The sequence below is a fragment of the Carettochelys insculpta genome, chromosome 9 (assembly GCF_033958435.1).
Source record: "Carettochelys insculpta isolate YL-2023 chromosome 9, ASM3395843v1, whole genome shotgun sequence".
NCBI lineage: Eukaryota > Metazoa > Chordata > Testudines > Carettochelyidae > Carettochelys > Carettochelys insculpta.
The window spans coordinates 24,896,406-24,922,508 of record NC_134145.1 but is presented as its reverse complement, the minus strand read 5'-3'; the positions used below and the strand labels follow the sequence as shown (position 1 = coordinate 24,922,508).

At 41.3% G+C, this 26,103-nt stretch overlaps 1 protein-coding gene across 4 annotated transcripts in view; it reads left to right on the top strand.

The window, feature by feature from the left end:
- Positions 1-26,103, top strand: part of USP33 (ubiquitin specific peptidase 33) — a 91,243-nt gene that overhangs the window by 44,162 nt on the left and 20,978 nt on the right. For all 4 annotated transcript variants that reach the window (XM_075002195.1, XM_075002194.1, XM_075002193.1 and 1 more), the window contains 8 exons: positions 2,177-2,290; positions 3,792-3,870; positions 10,403-10,823; positions 11,297-11,437; positions 17,181-17,293; positions 23,280-23,452; positions 23,572-23,642; positions 25,391-25,424. In XM_075002195.1, coding sequence (XP_074858296.1) covers positions 2,177-2,290; positions 3,792-3,870; positions 10,403-10,823; positions 11,297-11,437; positions 17,181-17,293; positions 23,280-23,452; positions 23,572-23,642; positions 25,391-25,424 — 1,146 coding nt within the window. The remainder of the gene's footprint in view (positions 1-2,176; positions 2,291-3,791; positions 3,871-10,402; positions 10,824-11,296; positions 11,438-17,180; positions 17,294-23,279; positions 23,453-23,571; positions 23,643-25,390; positions 25,425-26,103) is intronic.

The following is a 26,103-nucleotide window of genomic DNA, read 5'->3' as shown; positions in this document are numbered from 1 at the left end:
CCTCAGGTCAGTTCCTACTTCATTACCTTGCGTTGATAGTCAGTTTGTGCAACATTGTCCTTTAACCGTGTCTAATGGTGACTCCAATGAGCCATGGTCCCTTTCCTTTTTGGGGACAGATGGCAAGCAGCCATCAAGCTAATCAATCTGCTTCATGAGAACTTATCAAGGAGTCAGGTTCCAGTGTATCCATACACAACAGAGCCAGAGGATTCCCTTGCTGTCAGCAGCTTTCTCCTCTTCCTCAGAACAGTAGCTAATGTAGTCCTGTTTTTTGCAGGCATCCAAGCATCTTCAGAATTTAAATTTCATCGTTTTCATGGAGATAGTGACAGAAACTGTTTAGTGTATCTACATTTTCTCAAAAACACACTTCAAGCAAGCCGGCCTGTTTCATGCAGTTCTGGGTTTTCTAGTGGCAGTGCTGCCCATTGGCCAAATGTTGAGCTCCACAAATTGGGGGTTCCTGCCTAGACTCTTTTATTCTTTATCTGTTCTCATTTGTGTACATTTCACTTATAGGGATGGTGAGGAGGCTTATGGGGAGAAACCTATGCAATGTGGTAATGGACAATGGGAGGAGTTCTTAAAGATGTCACATGACCCGCTTCTGGATGGCTAACCAGACTCTGCAAGTTGCCGTGATTGGTCAAACCTGTTCTTGGGGAGGCTCTCTGGGGATGTGTGTGAAATTGACTCCAAGTGTTAGAGAGCAGCTAAGGGAGTTCTTAGAAGGGTCACATACCTCCTATTGCTTCTGGCCCTTAGTCTTTGCTCTGGAAATAATACCAAATTGGGAAGGGTCTTACGGTATCAAGTAAGCAGTCCACAGGGCTCAGAGAGTGGCACTAACATTTGATGTATCCCTAAACTGTACGTTTCCATTAACAGATCCTTTACAAAGGTAGGGTCTACTAAACATTGAGTTAGTGTTAAACTGTTGAAAGTGCTGGTTTACCGAACTAGTAAACAGCTGTTTAAATTTAGAATTCTACAAAATATGTTGTTCCAGAGAGAAATTTTAACATCAGTTGTCACTACTATTGTGAAGAACGTTCCTCTATGTGACATTATCATTTTTAAAAAGGGAGCTAGGTTAGTTTCAGGCACATGATTACTTCTGCTTCTGAATCTCCTTGCATTTTTTTTTTTTGGTTTTGTTTCATTTTTAGGGCACACTTCAATTGTTTTTTTCCCCAAAATGTTTCCCTGACAAGTCACGATCAGGCAAGGTTAAAGGAGAAGATGTTGCTTATGTAGGCTATAAAGGATGAGGTGTAATAAAGTAGGAACTGACTAGAGATTGAAAAACACCCCCACAAGTATAGATAAACATTAAAAACTATACATGGGAAATAATGAAATACTCTTGCATTTGAAAGATTGTCAAATGTACAAAGTAAACTGATGCAGATTTGGTTTTCTCTATTATGCATGGTAGTAATCTTATGAGGTCCAATACTTGTATATGAACAGTTTTCTGTCAGTAGTGATATTTGTTTTAAAATTGGTGCCCCTTTAAAGGTAGGCTCCCAGTGTTTTCTTCTTCTGTATGATAGTGTAATTTTAAGGAACAACTTATTCTCAGTGCTGCTTAAAATAAAAGATATCGAAACTAAGCTACCCATTTGTTCCCAAAAGTCAGATTTTTTTAGATCAAGCTTTTCTATATTCTGATTACAAAATTACATGTTACTTTTCTGTTTTTGCAATGATGCTTTTAATCCTTGTAAAACATTATAGAGCAATTTAAAAATATTAACTGTATGTAGTTCTTTGACAATGGCTTGCAGAATATTACATAATCAAAAAGTGCCACCTTTCCATGACTTTGCAAGGCAAGAATCTTAGGGACATACCTTGATCCTCCACAGGCTATGTTGGCTAGTGGGAAGCAGCCGCTGTGCGGTGGCTCTCCATGGACAATTCCATTACTTCTAAAAAGTGGAAGGATTGGTCTGGGGTATTTTGGGTGGTTATTGTGCCACCCATAAAGTGCTCCACCTATGCAGAATATACGACTATTGATCCAGAGTTTAGGAAAATAAATCATTAAATGTTTGCTATATAAATATCAGTCATTAGCCTTATCTAACATGTTAGAATGACTGTATGGTTTACATTTGTCTGAGCACTATTTAAAGACTAATAATCTTGTTTTCTTCCATCTAATCAGCCCACCCTTGACAAAGTTTTTTCTTGACTGTGGAGGCTTAGTACGAACAGATAAGAAACCAGCAATCTGTAAAAGTTATCTCAAGCTCATGACAGAACTTTGGCACAAAAGCAGGTATTTACCACTTTCTTGTGGAATGTGTTTATATATGAAATTTGGACAGCAGCACAGCACAGTGGTTAACTTTTCTTAGCTCAATTTGTTTTGTTATGCATGGTATTACAGAAATTACAGCCTTTGAATTTAATTAATTTAAACATTATTCTGGAAGAATGTGTGGTGGAGTTGGAACTTAACATTTGTTTTAGTGTGAAAGTTACATGGAAGAGGCTTTTCTGCATATTTTGTGACAATTCAAAACATGTCATTTAGCGGCTCAGATTGATGATGAAATCATGTTTGCCTTTAAACTGAAAAGAATGATTTCCTATTGAAGCTATTCTTGTTGGTGAACCCATAACCATGCATTAGACTTTCATCCTAGGAAGCTTGACAGGATTGACTTCCTTACACAGTAAAACATGTAAGTTATAAGTAAGAGCCCCCTTGTATAGGTAATTGAGTCTCCAGTTTCCAGACTTTAAGCACAATGTGAGATGGAGCAAGCTTTGATTTTTCCGTCTGCTTCAGGTAGCGTCATTACATGCCTCCATTTCCCATATTTCAGTGATATCCATAAATTTCAATAACTTGTTTTGATAAACAATCCATTGCTTTTGATGTTTGGAAATTGTGTGGAGAAGAGGCAGAGAGAGGATTTCTGCAGTGTTGAGCTCTATAGTAAGGGCTTGTCCACATATGGATTTGTTTTATAGCTGTTATACTTTAAATTCACACAGTATATTATTTGTACATACTTTTATAGGACAGGACCCATGTTAATACATTGCAGTCACACAACAACAGACCACATAAGTCTTGAAGCTCTACACTTCCTTTTCAGTTTATCTCATGAATTATCTGAAGTGTTTTTAGGCGTACTTTCTGAGGGATAGAGCAAATCATACACCTTTGCTCCTTTAAAAAAATACCTAAAATATAGGATAAATTAACTTAAATATATATTATTGGTTGTTCCTGCGAGGGATCTTGTGTCCTGCGGTCACTTATACACCATTCTTATGCCTGGTAGTATCCACCCATTCTTCTGTGGGGCAATGTTCAGTATACATTCTGTATCTATTTGACATCAGCCTTTTTTATTTCACAGGGGACTTGATACCTTACAAATAAATATATCTCCTTGCGCAGGCCCTGTGGCAATACTCCTTAATATTTTTAAATAGAGCTTTGGAGGAAGCTGACGTCTGTCATGCATCACAAATTAATTCCCTGCTGTATTACTGATTAATTTTGTTTGAGTCTTCCTTGAAGATCTTTGAACATAAGCCCCAATTTCACATGTTTGATTTTCCTGTGTCATGGGAGAAATATATATTTGTATTCATCATTCTTCCCCCAGAGCTCCCAGAAAACAAAGACGAAGTCACATTGGGTTAAAAATAATATATTACAAGTTTGTTAAAAGATGTCTCACTGTGATCACACTGATTAAGTTGATGCTCATGAAGAAAATTGCAGGCTCTTTAATTTTTCCCCAACTTTTCTTTCCTAGACCTGGTTCTGTTGTTCCTACAAATTTGTTTCAAGGGATTAAAACAATTAATCCAACATTTCGAGGCTACTCCCAACAGGTAATTCTTTCTTAGTATTATGCAGTCTTATGACAGTGAAGTGCCAAAAGCATAAGTTTGCATGATTAGGATAAAGTGTCCAATTTGAAACTTGGTAAAGTAGAAAAAATATATTTAAATCAATAAATATTTAAATACATTTAAATCAAGTTAATCATAAACTTTGTTTTTACCTTTCCATGCTTTTTAATTTATATCCCCTAAAATTCTCTCTAGAACTTTTCTGAGTCTGTGCTGAAATTAGTTAACAAACTGCTAAAAGGTCCTGAAATCCTTATGAATATCTCCTAAATAGCAGAATGGTTAATATCAGTAACTTGTCACCTGAAATCAACTGACGCACAAGCTATTCTGAAAAGTGAGAAAAAGGTTGTTTTAAGCAAACCATAAAGAATGTAACAGAGCAAATGTTTACCATATTAATTTACTGTCTGAATATTTTTAAGATGAGTTGGTAGTGTAGATTGAACCGCTCTAGTTTGTCACCCTTGGGACATGATTGGTTCCGATCCAGGTAATTTGCCAGATCAGTGGAGGTCAGTGTTGGCCCCACAGCTGCTGCTCCAGCCGGTCTCTATTCCTGGCCACCTGCCTCTTCCTCATAGTGCCCTTACTCCACTTCTTCTGCCTCCCTTTCTCCCTGAGCTTGAACACTGCAAATTTGGTGTTTGTAATGCTCTGGAAGCTTTGTTGTGAGGAAGTTGCTAAAATGTGGGACCTATAGCATGCAGAGAGAGGGATTTAGAGTTGGGGAGCTTAATGCCAGTTCTTCTTGGCTACGCTTACACTACAGTGCTCTGTCAACAGAAGTCAGTCGGGAGAGTTTTCCCAGCAGAACTGTTGCTCACAGAGTGCGGCCAATCAGGAGAGCGCTCTGCTCTGTCGACACAGAGCAGCCTGACTGCCCAACTGCTCTCTTGACACAACAGGCACCTGGAAGCAAAGCAGACATGGCTGCCCATTGTTGTGGATGCCCTGTCTGACAAGAGAAGGCCGCCCCCCCAGAGCGGCCGCACAGCTTTTTTGTTAACAGCATGTATGAACAGCTGTGTTATGCCTCAAAGCTTTGAAGCAGAAAGCTGCTGGCAAAAGTGCTGTCTTTTGTCAAGATACTGTCCACAAATCCCATTTTGTGTGTGCACATTCCGCAAGTTTTGTCAACAAACCCAGGGTTTTGCCAGCAAAACTTGCAAGTGTAACCGTAGCCCATGAGTACTCCAGCACCTATGCATCCACAGGAGTCACACATGATACTGGACCAGGGATATTGCCAGATGAGGGCTCAACCTGTATCCAGTTTTTTAGGTTTAGATCAGTGGTTCCCAAAATATGTTCTAGTAGAACACTGGTGTTCTGTGAGGTATGGCAAAGTGTTCTACCATTGAAATTGAGCAATGGAGGTCTCTTTCCCATTCTCAGGGAAAAAAATAAATTTTGGAACGTTTTATCTGCCGTCCTTGCTTTATTTGTTTTGTTAATGTCTGTTTTCATTATTATTTGTTTAGTTGCGTTTACTGTACAATAATTTAACCAATATTATTAAATATTTTCTGTTTGTAATGTTCCTCATAGTTAGTATGATGATGTTAAAAAAATAGTGTTCTGCAGAGAGCATTGCGATAGCCAAGTTTTCCACGACTGGAAAAAGTTTGGGAACCTCTGGTTTAGATAGTGAGTTTTGTGGGTTTTTTTCTTCTTTTTAATGTTCCTTGGTTTCTGACATTATGCATACTGAATACTTGTGTCCTCCAGCTATAGGGTAGGTAGTAATTACTTGTAGCGCAGGCATTGGTGTTTATGTAACTGTACCTACAATATTATTCATTCTTCACAGCATCTTTAAGGAAATGTGTTCTAAAATACATATATTACTGTTTAAAACATATTTTCTTAAAAACCTTGTTGTGGGGATCACATTTAATTTCTGGTCCCACAATAATAACCAGATCCTAATAATGTTGTCAGATTCTGAGTAGTTTTATGTTGGGAAAACTTGGATAGTTCAATGTAATAAAATTAGCAAGTTGAGTATTAGTGAAATGGAGTTGTTAAACTTTATTTTTGATATGCAAATACTGTAGGTGCTGTCAAGTAAATGTTAAATTAGCAAACATGAGAATTGTTGTAGATTTTTTTCATTATTTCTGATATCCTGACTTTCCACTATGTCCAGGTTACCAACAATTTATTCATATGCCTAAAGGAAGAAGCTAATTCACTAATTAATGGAAAATGGCTAAATTGTGTGCAGCTTTATTACTATACGTTTCTTCAAGGAAGCTTAGTCCTTGGAAGCCAACATTTGGGAGGGGTCTACTTTTCTGTATTCTCCTAAGTGGTTAAGGGGCAGACCCCAATATTCTTCCACAGTACATCACTCTAAACTATTCAGTAAGTCTTATGGAGTCAGCTTAAATATAGCAGTGCTACAATTACCTAGCTCCCACTGAGAGATGGGGCCATTCCACAGCCAAACTTTTTGATTTGATGATCAGCTTGTTTGCAATCAGGATTTTGAGCCCAAGAGCCTTCACTTGCCCTGGAATCTGAATTTCAGCCAGTGTAACTGGCCATATCCTATTTATTGATCAGTTCTTATGGAATTAAGATAAATTTGTATTGAATCAAATTACTGAATCAGATTTAATACCTTTTAGTTCATTTTATTAAATATTGTATATGTGTTGTTGTGGAATTGCATGCCCTGTCCCCCGCTTTGGGAGGGGGATGCTAGTGCAATTCCTCCATTATCAGCCCTTTGAAGGCCTCCCACCAGAGGTCTGAATGTATTAGTTCAGGCTGGATTCTCCAGAGCCCAATAGACAAACACAGGATTTTGAAATAAATAGCCTGGTTTTAAATTGGCTCAGGAACTTCTTTGTGATATAGTCCTTGTAGGGCCCTACTCTTTTGAGAAGGATTGGGAAGTTGTGTTGTTTTGAGGTTCTTAACACTGGGTGCTAGTTCTGATCTGACACTGTTTTGAACTTGTAACCATGGAAGAGTCCCTCTCTATGGGTTTTTGAAGGACTGCTGCTGTCAGAGCCTATGTTAGAGTTTGAGGGATTGCTGGTAAGCTTAGTGGCATGTGCATTGGTTCTCATATTGTTTTTGATATGTAGTCCCTGCAGTGATTTTACCATGAGAATAAAAGAGGCTTGCATAAAAAGAGCAGTTTGGTACTTATACCCCTATGCAGTGATGCTTATCTGTCACTAGATAGAGAGTTGGCGTGTGTTGGAATGCCTGTCTTTGCTGGGAATAACATAGTGAATTCAGGAAATTGTGCAGCCTGGAAATACCTCCAACAGAAAGGAACGAGTTGTTAGATTCCACCCAAAAAGCAATGGTTGGGAACTGGGAACCTGAGGGTGGATGTCCTTGCTGGACCACTGACGGGAAATGTAGATGTAGTTGCCCTGAACTGTGACAGTATTTTTCCCTCTAAAAGAAGTACCAACCAGGACAGATGGCTCTAAAGCTGTGTCAGCAAACTGAGTGATTGGGCAGCAAAATGGCAAATGAAATTTAATGTGGGTAAGTGTAAGGTAATGCACATTGGGAAAAATAACCTAATTATACATATAATATGATGGGGGCAAATTTAGCTACAACAGAGCAGGAAAGGGATCTTGGAATTATAGTGGATAGTTCTCTGAAAACATCAACGCAATGTGCAGCGGCAGTCAGTAAAGCAAATAGGATGTTAGGAATAATTAAAAAGGGGTAGAAAATAAGACAAAGAATATCTTACTTCCCCTATATAAAACTATGGTATGCCCACATCTTGAGTACTGCGTGCAGATGTGGTCTCACCTCAAAAAAGATATATTGGCGTTAGAAAAGGTTCAGAAAAGGGCAACTAAAATAATTAAGGGTTTGGAACGGGTCCCATAAGAGGAGAGGCTAGAGAGACTGGGACTTTTCAGTCTAGAAAAGAGGAGACTGAAGGGCGATATGATAGAGGTATATAAAATCGTGAATGGTATGGAGAAAGTGAATACAGAAAAGTTATTTACTTGTTCCCATAGTATAAGAACTAGAGGACACCAAATGAAATTAATGGGTAGCAGGTTCAAAACTAATAAAAGAAAGTTTTTCTTCACACAGCTCACAGTCAACCTGTGGAACTCCTTACCAGAGGACGCTGTGAAGGCCAGGACTCTAACAGAGTTTAAAAAAGAGCTCAATAAATATTTGGAGGTTAAGTTCATAGATGGCTATTGGCAAGGGATAAGGTATGGTGCCTAGCCTTTTGTCGAAGGCGGGAGATGGATGGCAGGAGACAAATCGCTTGATCTTTGTCTTTGGTTCACCTCCTTTGGGGCACCAGGCACTGGCCACTGTCGGCAGACAGGATACTGGGCTAGATGGACCTTTGGTCTGACCCAGTATGGCCGTTCTTATGTCTACATGGCGTGCTGCTGCCTGCACAGTCATGCAAATGAGGGCACTCAGCAATGCAAATGAGGCGGTCATTTATAAATCGTGCACTTTATTTGCATACTCTCATGTGATTGCTGTCCCGGCAGAGGCTTCTGTCGCTACAAAACAAGCCTCTGCTGGGACAGTGATCATGCAAGAGTATGCAAATGAGGCACACAATTTGTAAGTGCATGACCCTGCTAGCAGCAGCACGCCGTGTACTTGTAGCCTAAAAGTTTTTAATTTACACGTGTGTAGATCATTGTGCTGAGGGAGAGTCCCAGAAACCAAATGGTGTGACACTAATATTTCATAAATAGGCAACAAAATGATTAGTTAGTGCTCTTTCTAACCTCCCTATCACTGACCAACAGATACCTTCTTAATACATAGCTACCTGTATAATAATAATAAACAATGGTTAAGAACAACAAAACTAGGAGTTAATAAATGAACATGGGAGGAAGAGGTTACACTTCTGCCACTTTCTTGCTCTTATGAGATCACCTGTGAGCTCAGAGTGAGAGTAAGTCTGCAGTGTCATTCCTACTGCAGCTCACCTACTCATCCCACAAAAAGTTGGACAGTGAATCTATAGCACTGTTTCCTTCTCCTGTCCATGCAAGTCTGGAACAGCTAGAGAGCTGGGACAAACTAAATTTGGTTCTTTTGAAAAGTGCAAATGTGATTCCCCTGACCAGTGTACATAAGGCCCTCATTGGGTGCTGTGTTTGTTTGTTGCTTGTGTTAGAATGCACGTGTCATTGTGATGGCTCTTGGGGTTTGAGGACTGAGTTGTTTTGTTACCCCCTGCCTCGAACATCATTGGCTGTTCTCTGCTATCATTAGCCTTTCAGCCACTTGAACACTTGTCTCTGGGCTATGCCAGTCCTGTTTATACCTTCCAGCTTCATAAAAGGTCCACCCCAGTTCATTTGAAGCAATCCTCTGTGGTGTGGAGCCCCAGAAGTGGACTATTCCCAGAAATCCAAAATTCTTTGCCCCAAAGGCGCAGCGTGCTCTCATTTACTAATTTTACTTTAAATTGTTGCTCTTGTGAACCAAACAGCACTTGTGATCACTTGTAATAAAGCAAAAGTAGATTTATTTAAGCAAGAATAAAGATTTTAAGTACAAACGAGAGACGGGTGGAAACAAATAGTTATACAAAACAAAATTAAAGTATGAATCTGAGTCTGCACTTTATTAATAGTTAGCTTTCCTAGCTAGTAAAGTAGGTTTTCCACTTCCTAATGGCTAGTGTGTTTCATAACTTCACAGAAACCAGGATCCAATGTTTCATGAGAACACCTTGTTCCTCAAGATGTTTTCTCTTCTTTGTAATCCTGAAATTGGTATTTGTTTCTGTTCATTGACAAGGGTGAACCTCTACCTTGTCATTACATTTGTATTTTTTTTAATCTTTCAGTGGTTTTGGTTATTTGCAGTTGCCTCTGATTTTGTGTTGAAAGTTTGGGTATTGAACAAGTCTAACAATTGAGCCTGGCCTCGTATCGGGAAGAACTGGGTAGGATGGCAGTGCCTTCCTGCTGAATAGGCTGTCCCTGAGACAGTATACTATGGTGGCTAACATTTGCTCCAAGTCCATAAAGCATACTTTCTACATAAATATATAATTTCTTAAATATTGCCCATATGTGCCTTTTGCAGTGATTGTGAATGTTCATGAGTTACAAGCTTTCTATGGTTACTTCACCTGTGACTGTTTGTGGATAAATATGTAAGATACACATGAAAATAGAGGACCCTTTGCCAAAGGGCCTCTGTCACAGAGACCACACAAGAAACATTTTCACACTTTAAAAATCTTGGAACAGATTGTAAGCTCCGTGATGAGTGAAAACATGAGAAGGAAAGTTGCCGAGTAAGACTCCTTGTGACTTGGAATGAAACTGAAGTGTAGGAGGTTACAAAATCCAAAATGAACCTTTATTTTAATTCTCTTTTGCATCCTACCCTGGGCAGGTGACATTTACTTGATTTTTAATCCTTGCAGCCAGCTTTAGCTCTTTGTTGTCTCATCATATTCTGACACCACAATGTGCCTATCTTCCAAATATAAAATGTATCTGATTTTAAATCCCAGGATGCGCAAGAATTCCTTCGTTGTTTAATGGATTTGCTTCATGAAGAGCTAAAGGAACCAGTTATAGAAATAGAAGATAGCCACTCTACAAGTATAGAAGAGAGTATGGAACAAGACAAGAACCGATCAGATGTAGATTTCCAGTCCTGTGATTCTTGTGGTAGCAGTGATAAGGCAGAAAATGAGGCTGGTTCCAAACCCTTCTCCGAGGACCATACAGAGGCTACTATGTTAATTCAAGGTGATGAAAACCACTACCTCACATCCAAAGACTGTCAGAAAGAAAATTCACTGTGTAACAAGCTTAACCGGGCAAATTCTCTGGAGGATTTTAAAAAAGACACAAACACTGCTTCAGAAACTGCTGAATTTTTACCTAATCCAGGAACCGTCAGAGTGCAAATACACAGCAGAATATCAGGTGACTGTATGATGAGTTGCTAATGTACAATTATAACAAAATCATAAGAGTAGCTGAAATGCATGTAAAAGTGAAGATGAGTGAAACCATTGTAGATGTGTAACTTGTCATGTAGCTCCTTAAAGCAGCTTGATTTCTAAACTGGTGTTCCAGTTCATTAATGTGGTACTTTAATTATTTGTTGAATCCATTTTGAACTTCAGTGACTGTTTACTAACTATTTAAGACTCGTGACAGTTGAAAAGACTTCAGGTAACATTATAATTTGTAGTTGTGTTCAGATGGTTTTGGGTCATAATTTCTGCTTTAACGGTAGCTGAATTCAAACTGAATTTTCTTATAGACAAGCACTTAATCAGTAATCCACTGATGTGCCAAAATGTAAGTTATCTGACTATTTTGCCATTCATTTTGAAGCAAAACTTTACTGTGGGAATAATTCAGCTGTGAAGTAATAGAGATTTCTCTTGCAGATTACATCAATGATGTCCACATGACTGATCTGTCAGCACCACAAAGTCCTTCCTTAAATGAGGGACTGAATGCACGTTTATCAACCAGTCCTCCAAAATCAGGCTCATTATGGTCTGGATTGGCATCTGCACACAAAAAAGGTATAGACTTATTTTTCTCCTTGTATTACATTATTCATAGGTGTTCCATTAGGGTTTTTTTAATTTAATATTGATTCTAGATATGCTTCCAGGCCTCTGCTTAGAGCTTTGAAATTGTGCCTGATAAGGTAGAGTTTCTCCTTGTGTTTTTTCTACATTAATGTCTTTCTTCAGTCTGTTGGAGAATTCTGTATCACTACCAGTCGCTATAGTCAGTTGCGTATCCATAGCCTGTTCTGCCTCTCCAGTTGCTTTTGTCTCCTTGCTCTTGAAGCCTGGAGCATTATTTTTTTTAATCTTTAATAGCATCTTCTTGAAGAAATGGGAGGTAGAGAGAAGAATGCTCATAGAATAAAAAAAGACAGTGTTTTTAGAGAAGAGTTTGGGGATAGCCCACTGGGTGTTCTAGGACAGGCTTGTTGTGGGGACAAGGCAACATTTGAGTCTCCCCAGATGAAAGTATTCACGCCTGTCCCTACTGGTGTAGGTGAATTGAGTCATTCATCATCATCATCATCATCATCAATAACCGTGGGCTCAGCGCTCAGTGGTGTCTGATGCCTCTCACTGTTTCCTTCCATCTTTCCCTGTCCAATGTGGAGTGGCTTAGTTTCTGTGACTAGCTCCGCACCAATCTACTGTATCATCTATCCATTCTCTGTGGGGTCTGCCTCTCCTATTTGAATCATCCATTAGGCCAGATACCAGGGTCTTGATTTTTCATTCATCGTTCATTCGGCAAATATGCCCAAATAGTTGTAGCTTCCATTTTATAACCTTCTGCAGCAGGTTCTCTTTCGGCTGTATCTCTCTATATAAGTCCTCCTTGGTGACTTTCTGCATCCATCCTGTTCTCAGAATCTTTCTGTAACAACTCCTTTTGAACACCAGTATTCTTCTTTTTGAATTTTTCGTTATCACCCATGTCCCACATCCGTACAATGTGCCACTGAATACACACGTTTTCAAGATGCTCAGCTTCATTCTTAACCTAATTGCTTTGCTTTTCCTGATCTTATCCATCACCTTCAAACTTGCTCTTGCTTTTGCTATTCTAGTCGCTATTTCCTTCTTACAGTCTAGATCATACATTGTGTTGCCCCCCAGATATGTCAACTTCTGTACATTGTCTAGTTCAATACCATTGACGCTGATCTTGCTTCCTTTTTCCTTATCTCCAAATACCATTGTTTTTATCGCTGTTCATAATCAGTCTGTACTGCTTCCCTTCTTTGCTTAATACCTGCACCATTTTCACTACCTCCTCTTCATCTTCCTCAATTATAATTATATCATTTGTGAACCTCAAGTTGTTAATTCTTTTCCTATGTACAGATATCCCTTCTGTCTCTTCCTTGATCTCGTCCATTGCTTTCTCCAGATGTGTGACGAAGATACTTGACGATATTGGAGCTCCTTGTATCGTACCTCTACTTGTTTTAAACCAGCTTCCCAACTCCCCACATGTTCTCCCGACATTATCACCGATACCCTTCAACAACCATATCAGTCTGTTATCCACTCCGTAGGACTCCAGCACCACCCAAGTCACTCTCTAATCTATACTGTCAAATGCCTTTTGAAAATGGACCACGCAAGTGTATACGTTCTTGTTTGTTCATCAGTCTTTCTCCGCTATCTGTCTTAGTGCCAATATCTGTTGTATGGTACTTCTATCTTTTCTGAACCCCGCTTGCTCATCTGCTGTATGTTCTTCTATCTGTGATCTTAGTCTCTCAGTCAGTATCATCATTAGCACCTTACCTAGATGACTCGTTAGAGCAATCGTCCTGTAGTTCTTGCACTCAATGCACTTCCTTTCTTGGGTATTGTCAGTATCACAGATTTTGTCCATTCCTTTGGCACCTTCCGTTCTTTCCATGCTGTATTACATATTTGGTGTATTTCCTGAATCGTGCCTTCTCCACCATATTTGATTATCGCTCCCGTGATCTTATCATTTCCAGGGCCCTTGTTCTTTAGTCGTTTTGCTGCTTTTTCTACTTCCTCCTTCAAAATATCGGTCTCGCTCTTGATGCTTGGGGAGATGTCTCTCTCACTTCTTCAATGAGTCTCTCTGAGACACTTGGGTCCAACTGTGCTTTGTATAGATCAGTGCAATATCTCATCCATTACTGCACAATCTTCTCCCTGTTCATGAGCACTTCTTCGTTCTCATCTTTGATCGCCATCTGCTTTGGTTGCCATTTCCTATTAATATTCCTAATTGTCTTATACACCTGCTTGGTCTTACATTCACCTTAATACCTCTCTATGTCTTCACATTGGTCCTCTAACCATTTCTCCTTATCCTTTCTGGCTGCTTTCCTTACCTCGTTGCATTTCACCCTATATTGCTGTTCTGCCATCTTAGAAACATCTCTTCTGATCTTCAATGCTCTCTTCAACCAACTTCAGTGTCTCCTGGGTAATCCACTTCTTCTTGATCTTTTCTTCTGGAACAGTCTGCTCAATTGCCTCTTCTATAGTGATCACTATCCCTGTGACTCTCTTATCTAGGTGTTTTTCTGTGGTGATATTCTTAATCTTCTCTTCGAGCTCTGCTCTGTATGCATTCCGTTTCTTCCTCATGTAGCCTTGCCCCGTCTCTTCTTTTCTTAAACTATGTCTTACATTTTCTTTTGAGTTTCATCTTGATGTTTCCAATCACTAGACATGGTCTGAGTTTATATCCGCTCCTTGGAAAGTTCAGCATTACTGTTCTGATGTTATCCAGCTTCTTATCAAAATCATATCTATCGTGTTCTTGGACTTCCCATCATTCGATCGCCACATCCACTTCCTACAGTCCTTTTGTTGGAATCTCGTGTTGCAGATCACCATCTTATGCTCTGTAGCAGTTTCTTACCTCGTTCATTTTTCTCCATGTCCAAACCTTCCCATTACTCTCTCCCAACCTTCGTTATCTGTTCCAGCCTTCACATTCCAACCTCCCCTGATGATCAACACATATTTCTTAGGTATCTCCTCCACCATCTTTGTCAAGTCTTTATAGAATAGCCCAATCTCTTCCTCCGTACTGTCCAACGTGGGTGCATGCACCTGAATGACTGAGATGTTGAACTGTTTTGCTTCGAATCTCGGTACCATCATTCTTGCACTCACTGGTTTGTATGCTAATGATGGTCTTCTAGCCGCTTTGCTAAGAAGAAATCCAACTCCTGTTTCATACTTTGTTTCGTTTCCTGACCAAATGACTTCACAACTGCATATCTCTCCTGATGCCATCCAACACATCTCTGCCAGTCCAAGTATATCACATCGGAATCTCTGCATCTCCTTCCGAAGCAGGTCTAATTTTCCGGTTGCCCACAGTGTTTGGACGTTCCGTGTTCCAATGGATAGCATATGTGTTAGCTGTAATTTTCTTTCAGTAGCCAACTTATCGACCCAACCCTGATCACTCAATTGTTATCGCGGACCTTGTTTATCTGGGCAATGTCCGAGCCAGCATCTTTTATCATTTAGTTGTACTGGCATCAGATTTCATTCGTATTGTTGTTTGACGGTCAGCGCATCGACACCCATCTGACCCATCCTCCCCCTTCATCCAGTCTTGGGACTCACATGGAGCTCATAGAAGCTTCATGGCGGAGTTAAATTGAGTAATTGGAGCAGTCCTTATTTCTGCTACACATACAGAGTTTAAAAAAAAACGCAGTAAAGTAGCACTTTAAAGACTAACAAAATCATTTATTAGGTGAGCTTTTGTGAGACAGACCCACTTTACTGTTACATACAGAGTAGTGGAGAATCTGTTTAGTATGCTTCCATTCTGCAGTCTGCTCATTTATAATTGGTCAGCGCCTGAAAGGGCTAGGCTCTCGCTTGCCAATGGGAGCTGAGAAATTGGCCTTCACTACTTGCTCCCCAGCAAAATCTCTCTGCTTCTATTGACCAGTTTTGTGCACTGCTTTCACCCCAACAAAATCTTTCAGCACCTGTTGGCCAGTTTATAGCTGAGAGATTTTGCTGGGCAGGGGAAGCACCCAAATCGCTCCCGCCTCCCCAGCTGTGGGCAGGATTCAAAGGCTTGATGGGCTGAATGTGGCCTATAAGCCGTATCTTGTCCACCGCTGGACTAGAACCATTAATTAATTCTGATGAAATTGTAAGTGTAAGTTTAGCATATTTATGGTAAGATTTAATTGTCACTTATTTTTAAATGAGAAAGTATTTTTGATTTTTTTAAAAAAAATCTGATTTAAATAAAATCCTATTTTTTGATATTTTTAAATAATTGATTTTTATTCACCCTGTTACCTCTAATGTGGAAGGGTGGCAGGAAATTGTTCTGAGGGTTTTTTCTTTGAGGGTGCGAGTACTCTAGGAAAGTTGCTATTATTCATCTAATACAAATCACAACATGAAATTACTTATACAGGTTGAACCTCTCTAACCTGGAACACTCACATCTAGGAACATCCATAATACAGTAGGATTTTAGTTGGCCAGATGACCACTGGTCATGGGTGTGGGCAAGTTTCCCGAGATACCATAAAGTTTTTTTGCAGCCGCCAGTCCTGGCTCTCAGTGTTCTGTGCTGTTACTTAGCTGTAATTTACCCACAAATGTCTTCCAAGAGGCCAGTAAACAGTGGAAGTGTTAGTAATGTCCTAGAACAGGGGTGAGCAAAGTGGGGAGCAGCCCTGATGGGGGATGGTGATTATTTCATAAGGCGGGGGGGTCTCAGGTTCATCCATCTCATTAAAAATGTTGAAATAAGTTACTGTTTTAATGTATTTGTATCCACATTTATATGCCAATTGATAAGGTATTTACATTCTACATACTTATTTTCTTATGCATGCCAGAAGGTTGGTTTTTTTTCATATTAACATACCTGAAATTTCCATCGGTCTGGATTATATTAGATAGATTGTGGGGCTGCTGCTAACTGCATGGATGAAAAGTGGGGCCTGATGTAAAAGGTTTGGTCATCCCTGTGGTAGATTCCATTGACCTCCCATGATCCTGGAAATTCTCTCATTTGGCACTGGTCAGGTCCTCCAGGTACCGGGTAAGAGAGGTTCAACCTGTACTTGATGTCCAGATGAATTGGAGAAAATCCCTCTGGGAGCTGTTACTCCACTTAGGCAGTGTCACTAAAGAGCAGGTGTTTTTGTTTTGTTTTTTTCCAGTTAGTCTGTTTCTTAAATTTCTATCAGTCACTGAAACTCATGCCAGTTGGATGCTCATAAATAGTGTCTCAGCATTTTGAGTCTGCATCAACTGAGTCCTTTGAACTAACTTGTGTTAAAGATTCACGGCAAAGCTGTTGTGATCAAATGAGTTTGAGGTATAAAATGCATACTCTGAATGACAATATGCTTAAAATTGTCCTTAATCTGACATCTTTTGGCCAAGGATTCTAAAATTGCCCTTCTGATTGTCTGTCTGAGTTTTACTTAAAGTGTTAGCCTTGGAAGTTCTACTGGAAAGAAAGATCAAACATATTTGTCTACCTTCCCCCTACTAGGAACCTATAGGAACACTTGAGTCTAGGAAATATACTAACTCAGCCATAGCTGCCAATAATTTATCTGCCTGGTACCGTGAGGATGAGGTAAGAGAAAGAGAATTAGTTCCTTTATCTGAGTTCTGAAGATGGGTGGCACATGCTCATTTAATTATATGTTTAAAATGAAGTAAGGAAAATCAGAATCAGAGGTTATGTGCTGTACTTTGAACCCTCTAACCATTTTTTGCCTTTTTACGTAAGTTCCAGCTGCATCTTCACCAAAGAAGAAGAAATACAAGAAACACAGGAGTGTCATTTCTGACATATTTGATGGGACCATCATAAGCTCAGTGCAGTGTCTGACTTGTGATCGGGTGAGTGTAGAAAGATGTTCTGACATGAATTTATTGTTTATTGGTATATTAAAATCTACATAGTTTCTTTTTACTTTCACCTGTGTAATCTCCTCTCTTGAATTTTTTCTTTTTTTTTGTGGTGGTTATGAGTGACCTTAAACCCTCTCGTGAATGCTCTCCTACATGGTCAAAATCAACCAGGAGAACAGGTCTATACTCTCACAAGAAGAGGAAGAGAACCTCAAACCCATCTCTTGTACAGACCCATACACAGGTTGCATCTCCCTCATCTAGCACCCTTGGGACCTGGCTGGTCCTAAATGAGGGAATTAGCTGATTTGAAGGGAGGTCCGCTGCCTCCAGCCACAGAGCCTGCTGCTCCTCCCTGACACTGGTTACACTTTTGCCCTTCCCCTCCCATTTCCAGCCCCATGGCCCCCTTAGCTTCTGCTCAGACTGATACCAGCTGGCCATGCTCATGCTGCTAGCTGTGGAGAGGGGCTCCAGCTCCAACCAAGCTTCTGGACATGGCTCTGCAGGCTCCACTGCCAGCACCATGAGTGCCAGATGTGGCCACTGCCCACATGCGCTGGCTCTGGCCCCATGGGTGCTGGATATGGCTGGGCTCTGGCCCTGACCCGGCTAACCGGTGCAGCCCCACCCTTGTGGCCGCTGCCAGTGCAGCCCTATGCAGGGTGTTGGCTCCAGTTCCGGCCTGGCAACCGGGGCTGGCTGTGACCCCAGCCGCACTGCCAGTGCAGCCCTGGCCCAGCAGGCACCAGGGTGAGCCCCAGCCAGTGTGCTGGTGTGGCCCCAACCCCAAAGAGGCTGGCTCCGTCTGGGAACACAAGCCCTGCTGAGTTCCTGTGCTCAAGGTAGCCAGGCTCCCCTATTACTGGGCTCCAGCTGGCCCTCCCTCTAATAACCTCCAATCCGGATCTTTGGTCCAGTAACATCCATGGTCATGCTGGACCATAGATGTTGCCAGGCCAGAGAGTGCCGGTTTTGGGAGGTTGAACCTGCACTAAAAATGCTCCCTGGCAATATCTTTACCACCCATGCTGACATCCTCCTAAGTCAGTACCAAGAGCTCAAGACACACCTAGCTCTGTCCAGTGCTCCTTAGCAGTGACAGCTGTCTCTGAAACCATGGCCACTATAATGTTCCTGTCAGCACCCAAAGCCCCACTGGCATCGACCCACAACCAACTGGCACTATAATGGACCCACTGGAACCTTCTCTCCCCTCATACAGAGCACCTAAGTACCCAGCACCCGCAGATAGATCCTTTGTACTACTGCATCATGCAGCACCATAACGACTTCTGGTAGCACAAGGCGTCTCCAGTGTCCTACTGCCAGAGTTGCCTCTCCTCTGCACCAATGGCTCCAGACGGGCTCAAGTATCTTCCCCCATAGTAAGCTCTGTATTCTCCAATAGCAACAACAGTGACAGGGAAAAGGCTGTCTTTGCACCATATGTCTCTACCCCACCACAGCCTAAACTACCACAGTGGCTGCCCACTCATAAACAGCCACCCAAATTCCTATGGTTTGCTCTTCCATGGATGCCACTACTTATGCCCTACTCTATTCAGTGGCCATCCTGTAATTCGTGGTGATCCCACCAGCCACGTTACTTCCATGAAAGAGATCCAGTCTCCATCACTCTCCTCTATAGCTTCCATTTCCAGCATAGCTGAAAAATTTGCAGAGATATAGCCACGTTAGTCTATATTCTGTCAAAACAAAACAGCAGTCCAGTAGCACTTTGAAGACAACAAATTAATTATTTTGTTAGTCTTTAAAGTACTACTGGACTGCTGTTTTGGTTTGAAAAATTTGCAGGAGGACATAGAGCACAACCCAGTCCCTGAGACAGTGTCACTCAAGCACAATTCTTTGTCCTCCTCTGATGAAGCCACTACTCCTTTCCACCAATGATGGCAGATGACTTCAGACAGTTCTAAAAACTGTTGAAATGAGTAGTGCAACATCAAGACATCCTCCTGGAAGGGGTGCAGGAGAAACAACATAAACTGCTTAAGATTCTGTCATCACCCAAAATCGCCCTGCCGTAAATGAGGCCATGCTACATCCTTCCATTACCATATGGCAGGTGCCTGCCTCCATGTCCCCCAGTCTTCAAGAGAGCAGACAGAAAATTCTGTGTCCCAACCAAGGGCATGCACTTCCTATTCTCTCACACTCAACATGACTCCCTTGTGGTTGAGGCTGTAAGTCACAGAGCCAAACAACATCAACACAAATCAACATCAAGGGGTAGGGACTCCAAATGGTTCAACTTCTTGCACTGGAAAGTTTATACGTCCTCCATCCTGCAATTCTGTATAGCCAGCTGTGCTGTTCTCCTTGTCAGCTATATTGTGACAGTTATGCCAAACTTACTTTAACATGCTTTTCTCTCCCGAAAGATTGGAAAGTTGACTTCAAGCTTGTCCTCACAGAGGGAGAGTTAGTTTCCAGGATGGTCCTGCAGGCATTGAGAGACCATGGCTGATACTGCAGCCTTCAGAACAGCCTCTGCAGTAGTTATACAGAGGGTTTCATGGCTTGCCTCTGTAAACATTCCAAAAAATCACAGATGGGAGGATTTAGCATTCAACAAAAGGAATTTTTTTCTCATCCAAGACTGATGATGTCCTCCAAGGGCACTCTACGCACACTAGGTATATACAAGCCTCTCTGTAAGAGGAAAAAATGTCAGCTGTATTAGTGCCCTTGCCCACAACCTTACAGCCACAATATGCCTTACAACACAATGATGAACAATCTCCATTTGCCCTGCGATACAAGCCAGCACGTGCCTTCTAGGCCATATGGCTGCTGCCACGTACATGGTGCAACATGCCAGGCTCCACATGTGGTGTCTACAAGTGTGGTTCAGCTCACTGCACAACCTCTGCATGATGGTAACTTGGTCCTCAAACATTCTAAACTCCTTGCAGTGGTGAACAAAACGGACATCCCCTTTTATCAGTCTCCTCCCTGACAATGTTCCCAGTAGTCTGAGCTCTTGGGCAGCCGCCCAGGAAAAATTCAGGTGTTGCCCAGCTGATAGACTGAGCTCCCACAGCAGCATGTTTCTGTTGGTGGTGCTCACTGTGCATATTTCAGTGCCCATAAGATTTATTCTGCAGAGGGATGGAAAAAGTTAAGACACTGCCCCTCATTTGAGGACACTCGCAACCATTGCTTTCCTCATAGAGTGGGGAGCACATCTAGACTGCTACACCACACAAGGTAGGTGGTCCTGAATGGAGTCCCATATGTGCACCAACCTCCTAGAACTTAGGGTAGTCAGGTACATGTGTCTTTACTCCCTCCCTCCTGTAAGGCACAGGACAATTTGAGTTTTGACAAATGACATAACATGGATTCTTTTATATCTATCAACAGACAAGGCAGAGCATTTCCATGCTTCCTATACGTAGAGCTAATCAAACTTTGTAACCTTTCTGGCTGCCGGAACACTATTGCTAATATTCTAAGCAGCACATTCTCACATGACCATGAATGGCAGCTCAACCCCCTTGCCCCTCCTCCCCTTCCCCCCTATCCAGTGGCACACCACTTGTTTACACTCTAGGGTTCACCAACCATAGATCTGTTCACCACACTGCAGAACTGCAAATGCCACCTATTCTTCTCCAGGGTGGAAGTAGGAACTTCCTCCCTAGGAGACACATTCCTCCTTCCATGGCAAGAGACGCTCATATATGCCGACCTGCCCCCTTCACTTCTTGACAGAGTCATCTGCAGAATCAGAGACAACAAAGTCAAGATCATTCTGTTTGCTCCAGCGTGGCCCTGCAGGCGTAATATCCCTAACTGCTTCAAAAATCAGTCTGCCTTCCAATAATGCTTCCAAGGACACCCATTTCCTCTGTCAATGCACCAGCAACATTTTCCACCCACATCTGGTTGGCCGTGTCTACACTAGCTCCAAACTTCGAAATGGCCACGCAAATGGCCATTTTGAAGTTTACTAATGAAGCGCTGAAATGCATATTCAGCGCTTCGTTAGCATGCGGGTGGACGCGGCACTTCGAAATTGACGGCCTCGCCGCCGCGTGGCTCGTCCCGACAGGGCTCCTTTTTGAAAGGGCCCTGCCTACTTCGAAGTCCCCTTATTCCCATTGAGCTCAGGGGAATAAGGGGACTTCGAAGTAGGCGGGGCCCTTTCAAAAAGTAGCCCCGTCGGGACGAGCCGTGCGGCGGCGAGGCACTTCAATTTCAAAGTGCCACGGCCGCCCGCATGCTAATGAAGCGCTGAATGTGCATATCAGCGCTTCATTAGTAAACTTCGAAATGGCCACTTGCGTGGCCATTTTGAAGTTTGGGGCTAGTGTAGACACGGCCACTGTGTGGTTCCTCCATGGTTTCAGACATGCAAACAGGCCACGTATTCATGAAGGTGAAATTTCTCCTAGCTGTCACATCAGCCAGATGGGTGGGTGAAATTAGTGCACTAATGGCTCAACCCACATACACTATATTTTTTAAGTCCAAGGTCTCTGTGACCTCATCCCAAATTCTTTCCAAAGAGGGCCTCCCTGTTCCACCTTTATGAACCAGTATACCAGCCTGCTCCTTCACCCTGCTTCCTGGCCAGATCCCACGCCCCACCTTGCCTCCTAGCAGCCCCCATCCAAATGAAACCCTAATTTTTGGCCCCATGCTGGAGCCTAGGGAGCCCATAAAATCTAGTAGCCTTGGGACCCCACAAGAGTAAATCCAGCTCTGCATTCAGAGGAAGCAACTGACGTTCTATTAGGCTGTACGGTACTATCCAGTGCTCCCAACTAGCCAACTCCAAAGTCCCCCTCAAACATAGAGTTAACTGCCTGACAGTCACCTCGAATGGAGCACCCACAGGACAGCACTCAAAGGAGAGGTTATTCACTTTGTGCAGTAACAGAGGTGCTTTGAGATATGTGCCCCTGTGGATAATCCACTACCCATCCACCTCCCATCTACTTTGGAGTTTGATCCGTGGAGCTCCATGGTAGAGAAGGAACTGAAGGGATTGGGACGTGTGTGCTGAACAGATTCGCACTTTACCACAAGACTCCTATTGAATAAGTACATCATGACTAGGCACTGCTACTGAAGACCAATAATCAATGGCCTCATGGCTACTACATTGGATTAGAAAAGGAAAATCATTATATGTTTTTAAGTATCTGGAATATAGAAAATCTAGTCATACTGTTTCAACAGCCTCATCATGCTGGTGAAGGCTGAGAAAATTCAGGTCTGCTGAAATGATTTAAAATTATATTTTTCAAAGTGATTTGAAGACCTGGTCTGCCTTATGAGGCTCAGCTTTCCTGTTGGAAGATGTGATGTTTTATAGTAAAAATGGCAGCTCTCACTGAAAAAACAAGTCCCATTTATTCACAGGGCCACTTAGTAACAGGTAATTTAAAAAACTTCTAAAAATGATTCTTAGTAAATATTTATTCCTCAGCTGTTATAACAGACCACTTCAGTTTCCTTTAAAAATAACCCTAAAAGCCAGAAGTACGAATTTTTTTTGGGTTGTGGGAAGAAGAAAAGGGCTGTTGCTTTGTGAAACACCATCAGAATAATTTGAATAGCATTTGAATAGCACTGAAGAGAACCATTTGTGAAGGACACTGTACTGATAACATCACTACTGTGGGATAAAGAAGGGTTTATCAAAGACCTATTGTTACTTCTTTAGCTGTAAAAATATCACCTGGTGCAATGTTCTTCAAAAAATTGTTTTATGACTCAAATCCATGTCTCTTAATTGATAAATGAGACAATCAAGTAGAATTTTAGGAGTCATACGCTAAATCTTTAGTTGGCAGTCACTCTTTTGGTCAAACTTCTGTGATCTTAAGATCATAAAAAAAGTAGCAAAACACTGTGTTGCGCTTTACATAATTAGATTTAGTTGTTTCTTTCATCTAACAAAAGCCTAATTTTCCTCCCTATTTTATTTTTTGCATAGGTGTCTGTCACCCTGGAGACCTTTCAGGATCTGTCATTGCCTATTCCAGGTAAAGAAGACCTTGCCAAACTGCATTCTGCGAGTCATCAGACTTCTCTAGTCAAGGCAGGGTCATGTGGCGAAGCATATGCTCCCCAAGGATGGATAGCATTTTTTGTGGAGTACTTTAAAAGGTAAGTGATTCTCTTTGTAGTGCTTAGATTTTAAAACTGAAGTTTCTGCTTTACTGGCAGAACATTTGTTGTGTTTTATGACAATGATGTTTCAAATTTGTTGTCTCATGTGTTGCTAGCTGGTTTTGGGGTCCAGTAGTAACCTTACAAGATTGCCTTGCTGCCTTCTTCGCCAGAGATGAGCTCAAAGGTAAGACACTATTTTAAATACTTCTAATGTTCCTTCTTTAAAAATAGGATAAATGGAGGAGGTATTTTACTTCTGTTTTTTAGTGGAAACAAAGCACACGTCAGCCTTTCAAAAATATCCATAGTCATTGAATCAACTGTTTTTAATAAACCATTTGTGAAACTGATTTTGAAGCAAGAGTTTTCCATGTAACCTTTCTTGAAAGTAGCCAATAACTCATCATGATCATCATCAATAACTGTGGGCTCAGTGCCCGTTGGTGTCTGATGCCTCTCTCACTATTTCCTTCCATCTTTCCCTATCCAGTGCGGAGTGGCTTAGTTTCTGTAGACTAGCTCCGCACCAGTCTACTACATCATCTATCCATTCCCTGTGGGGTCTGCCTCTCCTATTCGAACCATCCATTATACCAAATACTAGGGTCTTGATTTTTCATTCGTCGTTCATTCTGCAAATATGTCCAAATAGCTGTAGCTTCCAATTTATAACCTTCTGCAGCAGGTTCTTGTTTGGCTGTATCTTCCTATATAATTCCTCATTGGTGACCTTCTGCATCCATCCTATTCTCAGAATCTTTCTATAACAACTCCTTTCAAATGCCAATATTCTTCTTTTCAAATCTTTCATTATCACATATCTCACATCCATACAACATGCTGCTGAATACACACGTTTTCAAGACTCCCAGCTTTGTTCTTAAGCTAATTTATTTGCTTTTCCAGATCTTATCTATTGCCTTCAAACTCGCTCTTGCTTTTGCTATTCTAGTCACTATTTCCTTCTTACAGTCTAGATCATACGTTATGTTGCTCCCCAAATATATAAAACTCAAAAGAAAATGTAAGAGACAGTTTAAGAAAAGAAGAGATGTGGCTAGGCTATGTGAGGAAGAAACAGGGAAAGCCAATAACTGAACTTCTCTTAATTAAATAAACCAGATGGAGTTTAGGACATTTTCTATTTCAAATGAGTAGTTTTATTAATTCTGAGATTATTGCACTACCTAAATTTGGGAATTTGTGCCTTTTCTTGCCTTTAAAATATATACAGGTTAGACCTCTCTGGTCTGGCATGCTCAGGACCTGACCAGTCATGAATCAGAGTTTGTCAGCCCAAGGGAAGTCAGTGCTGGTCCTCTGCGTTTGGACTCTGGGCTCCCCTGCTTGCTGCCAGCCCTCACTCCCAAGCTCCCCTCCCATCCACCAGTCCCCTGCCACCAGCCCACCTGGGCTCCCAGCTGCTGTCGCTGCAGCTTCTGGACCTAGCAAGGATCCCAAGTCACCGCCCCCTGGCTTCTGGCCCTGCTGCCACTGGCCCAGCTGAGCACCCAGCCACCAGCTGGCTCTACTCCCAACAGTGCTGCCAGCCATCAGCCCTCCTGCCACCAGCCTGGCACTGTCCCTGGACTCCCAGTGGGCCCCAGCTCCCAGCCACCAGGACTCTCTGGTCCAGACACATCTGGATATATTTTGTTTTCTGTTGGGTTATTTAATGTGTGGGAGCATAAAACTGAAGAAAATCCAATCGTACATTTGCTCAGAGAAATAATAAAACTTTCTCCAGAGAAATCCAAAATCTTCAGTCACTGACTGAAAACATTTTACCTGAAAAATAAAAAACTATTCTGGGAACTAGTGACACAATCAAAGCAATAGAAAAGTATAATTAATAAAATACAATTGATAGTTTGAAGAATATCTGCTCTTGTTTAGAGAATAATTTCTGTGTTTCCCTTACAATATCTACAGGCGATAATATGTACAGTTGTGAAAAGTGTAAAAAGTAAGTAATCTTTTGCTTTTCTAATCTTTGGTCTTGATCAGCATATTAACTGTTGCTATAGATGTTTAATGTGTGAAAGTAATTACATCAGACCATGATTTTCATAATTGAGAATCCTATATTTTGGTACAAGGACATTTTTTGATGAGCAGCTTTTTGATATATGAGCTTGCCCTGTATCTGTCAAAAACCTAGTAGCAGTGAAGGTGCATCAGGCAGGAAGTGCTTAAGGGTGAGTCAACAATACTGGGATTATAAAGGAAATATTTAATCTAAATGTATACCGACATGTTGTATTACTGTAAGTACTGACTTGTTAATGCAGTTTGTTATCAAAATAACATAATATAACCCTGTCAGTCTCTAAGAGTTACACAGTAACCCTGTTGTCTTGTACAAGCACCATAGTATAATTTAAATATATAGGATAGGGATAGTAAACTAAAGAGACGCTTCCAGAATGTTCATAGCCTCAGTGGAAATGAAATGTGTATTAGTGCTCAGTATAATTATTTATTGATACTCTGCTGTAATTAATTTTTTTTCAAGAATAAATTTATTTAGCAAAAGCTGGATTTTGGCCGTAATTTGTTTTCACAGAATTTAAATGTTAAATCTGTCCTCAATATTAAGAAAATCTTTTGGCTATATAGAACTGCGAGACACACACATAGCTATT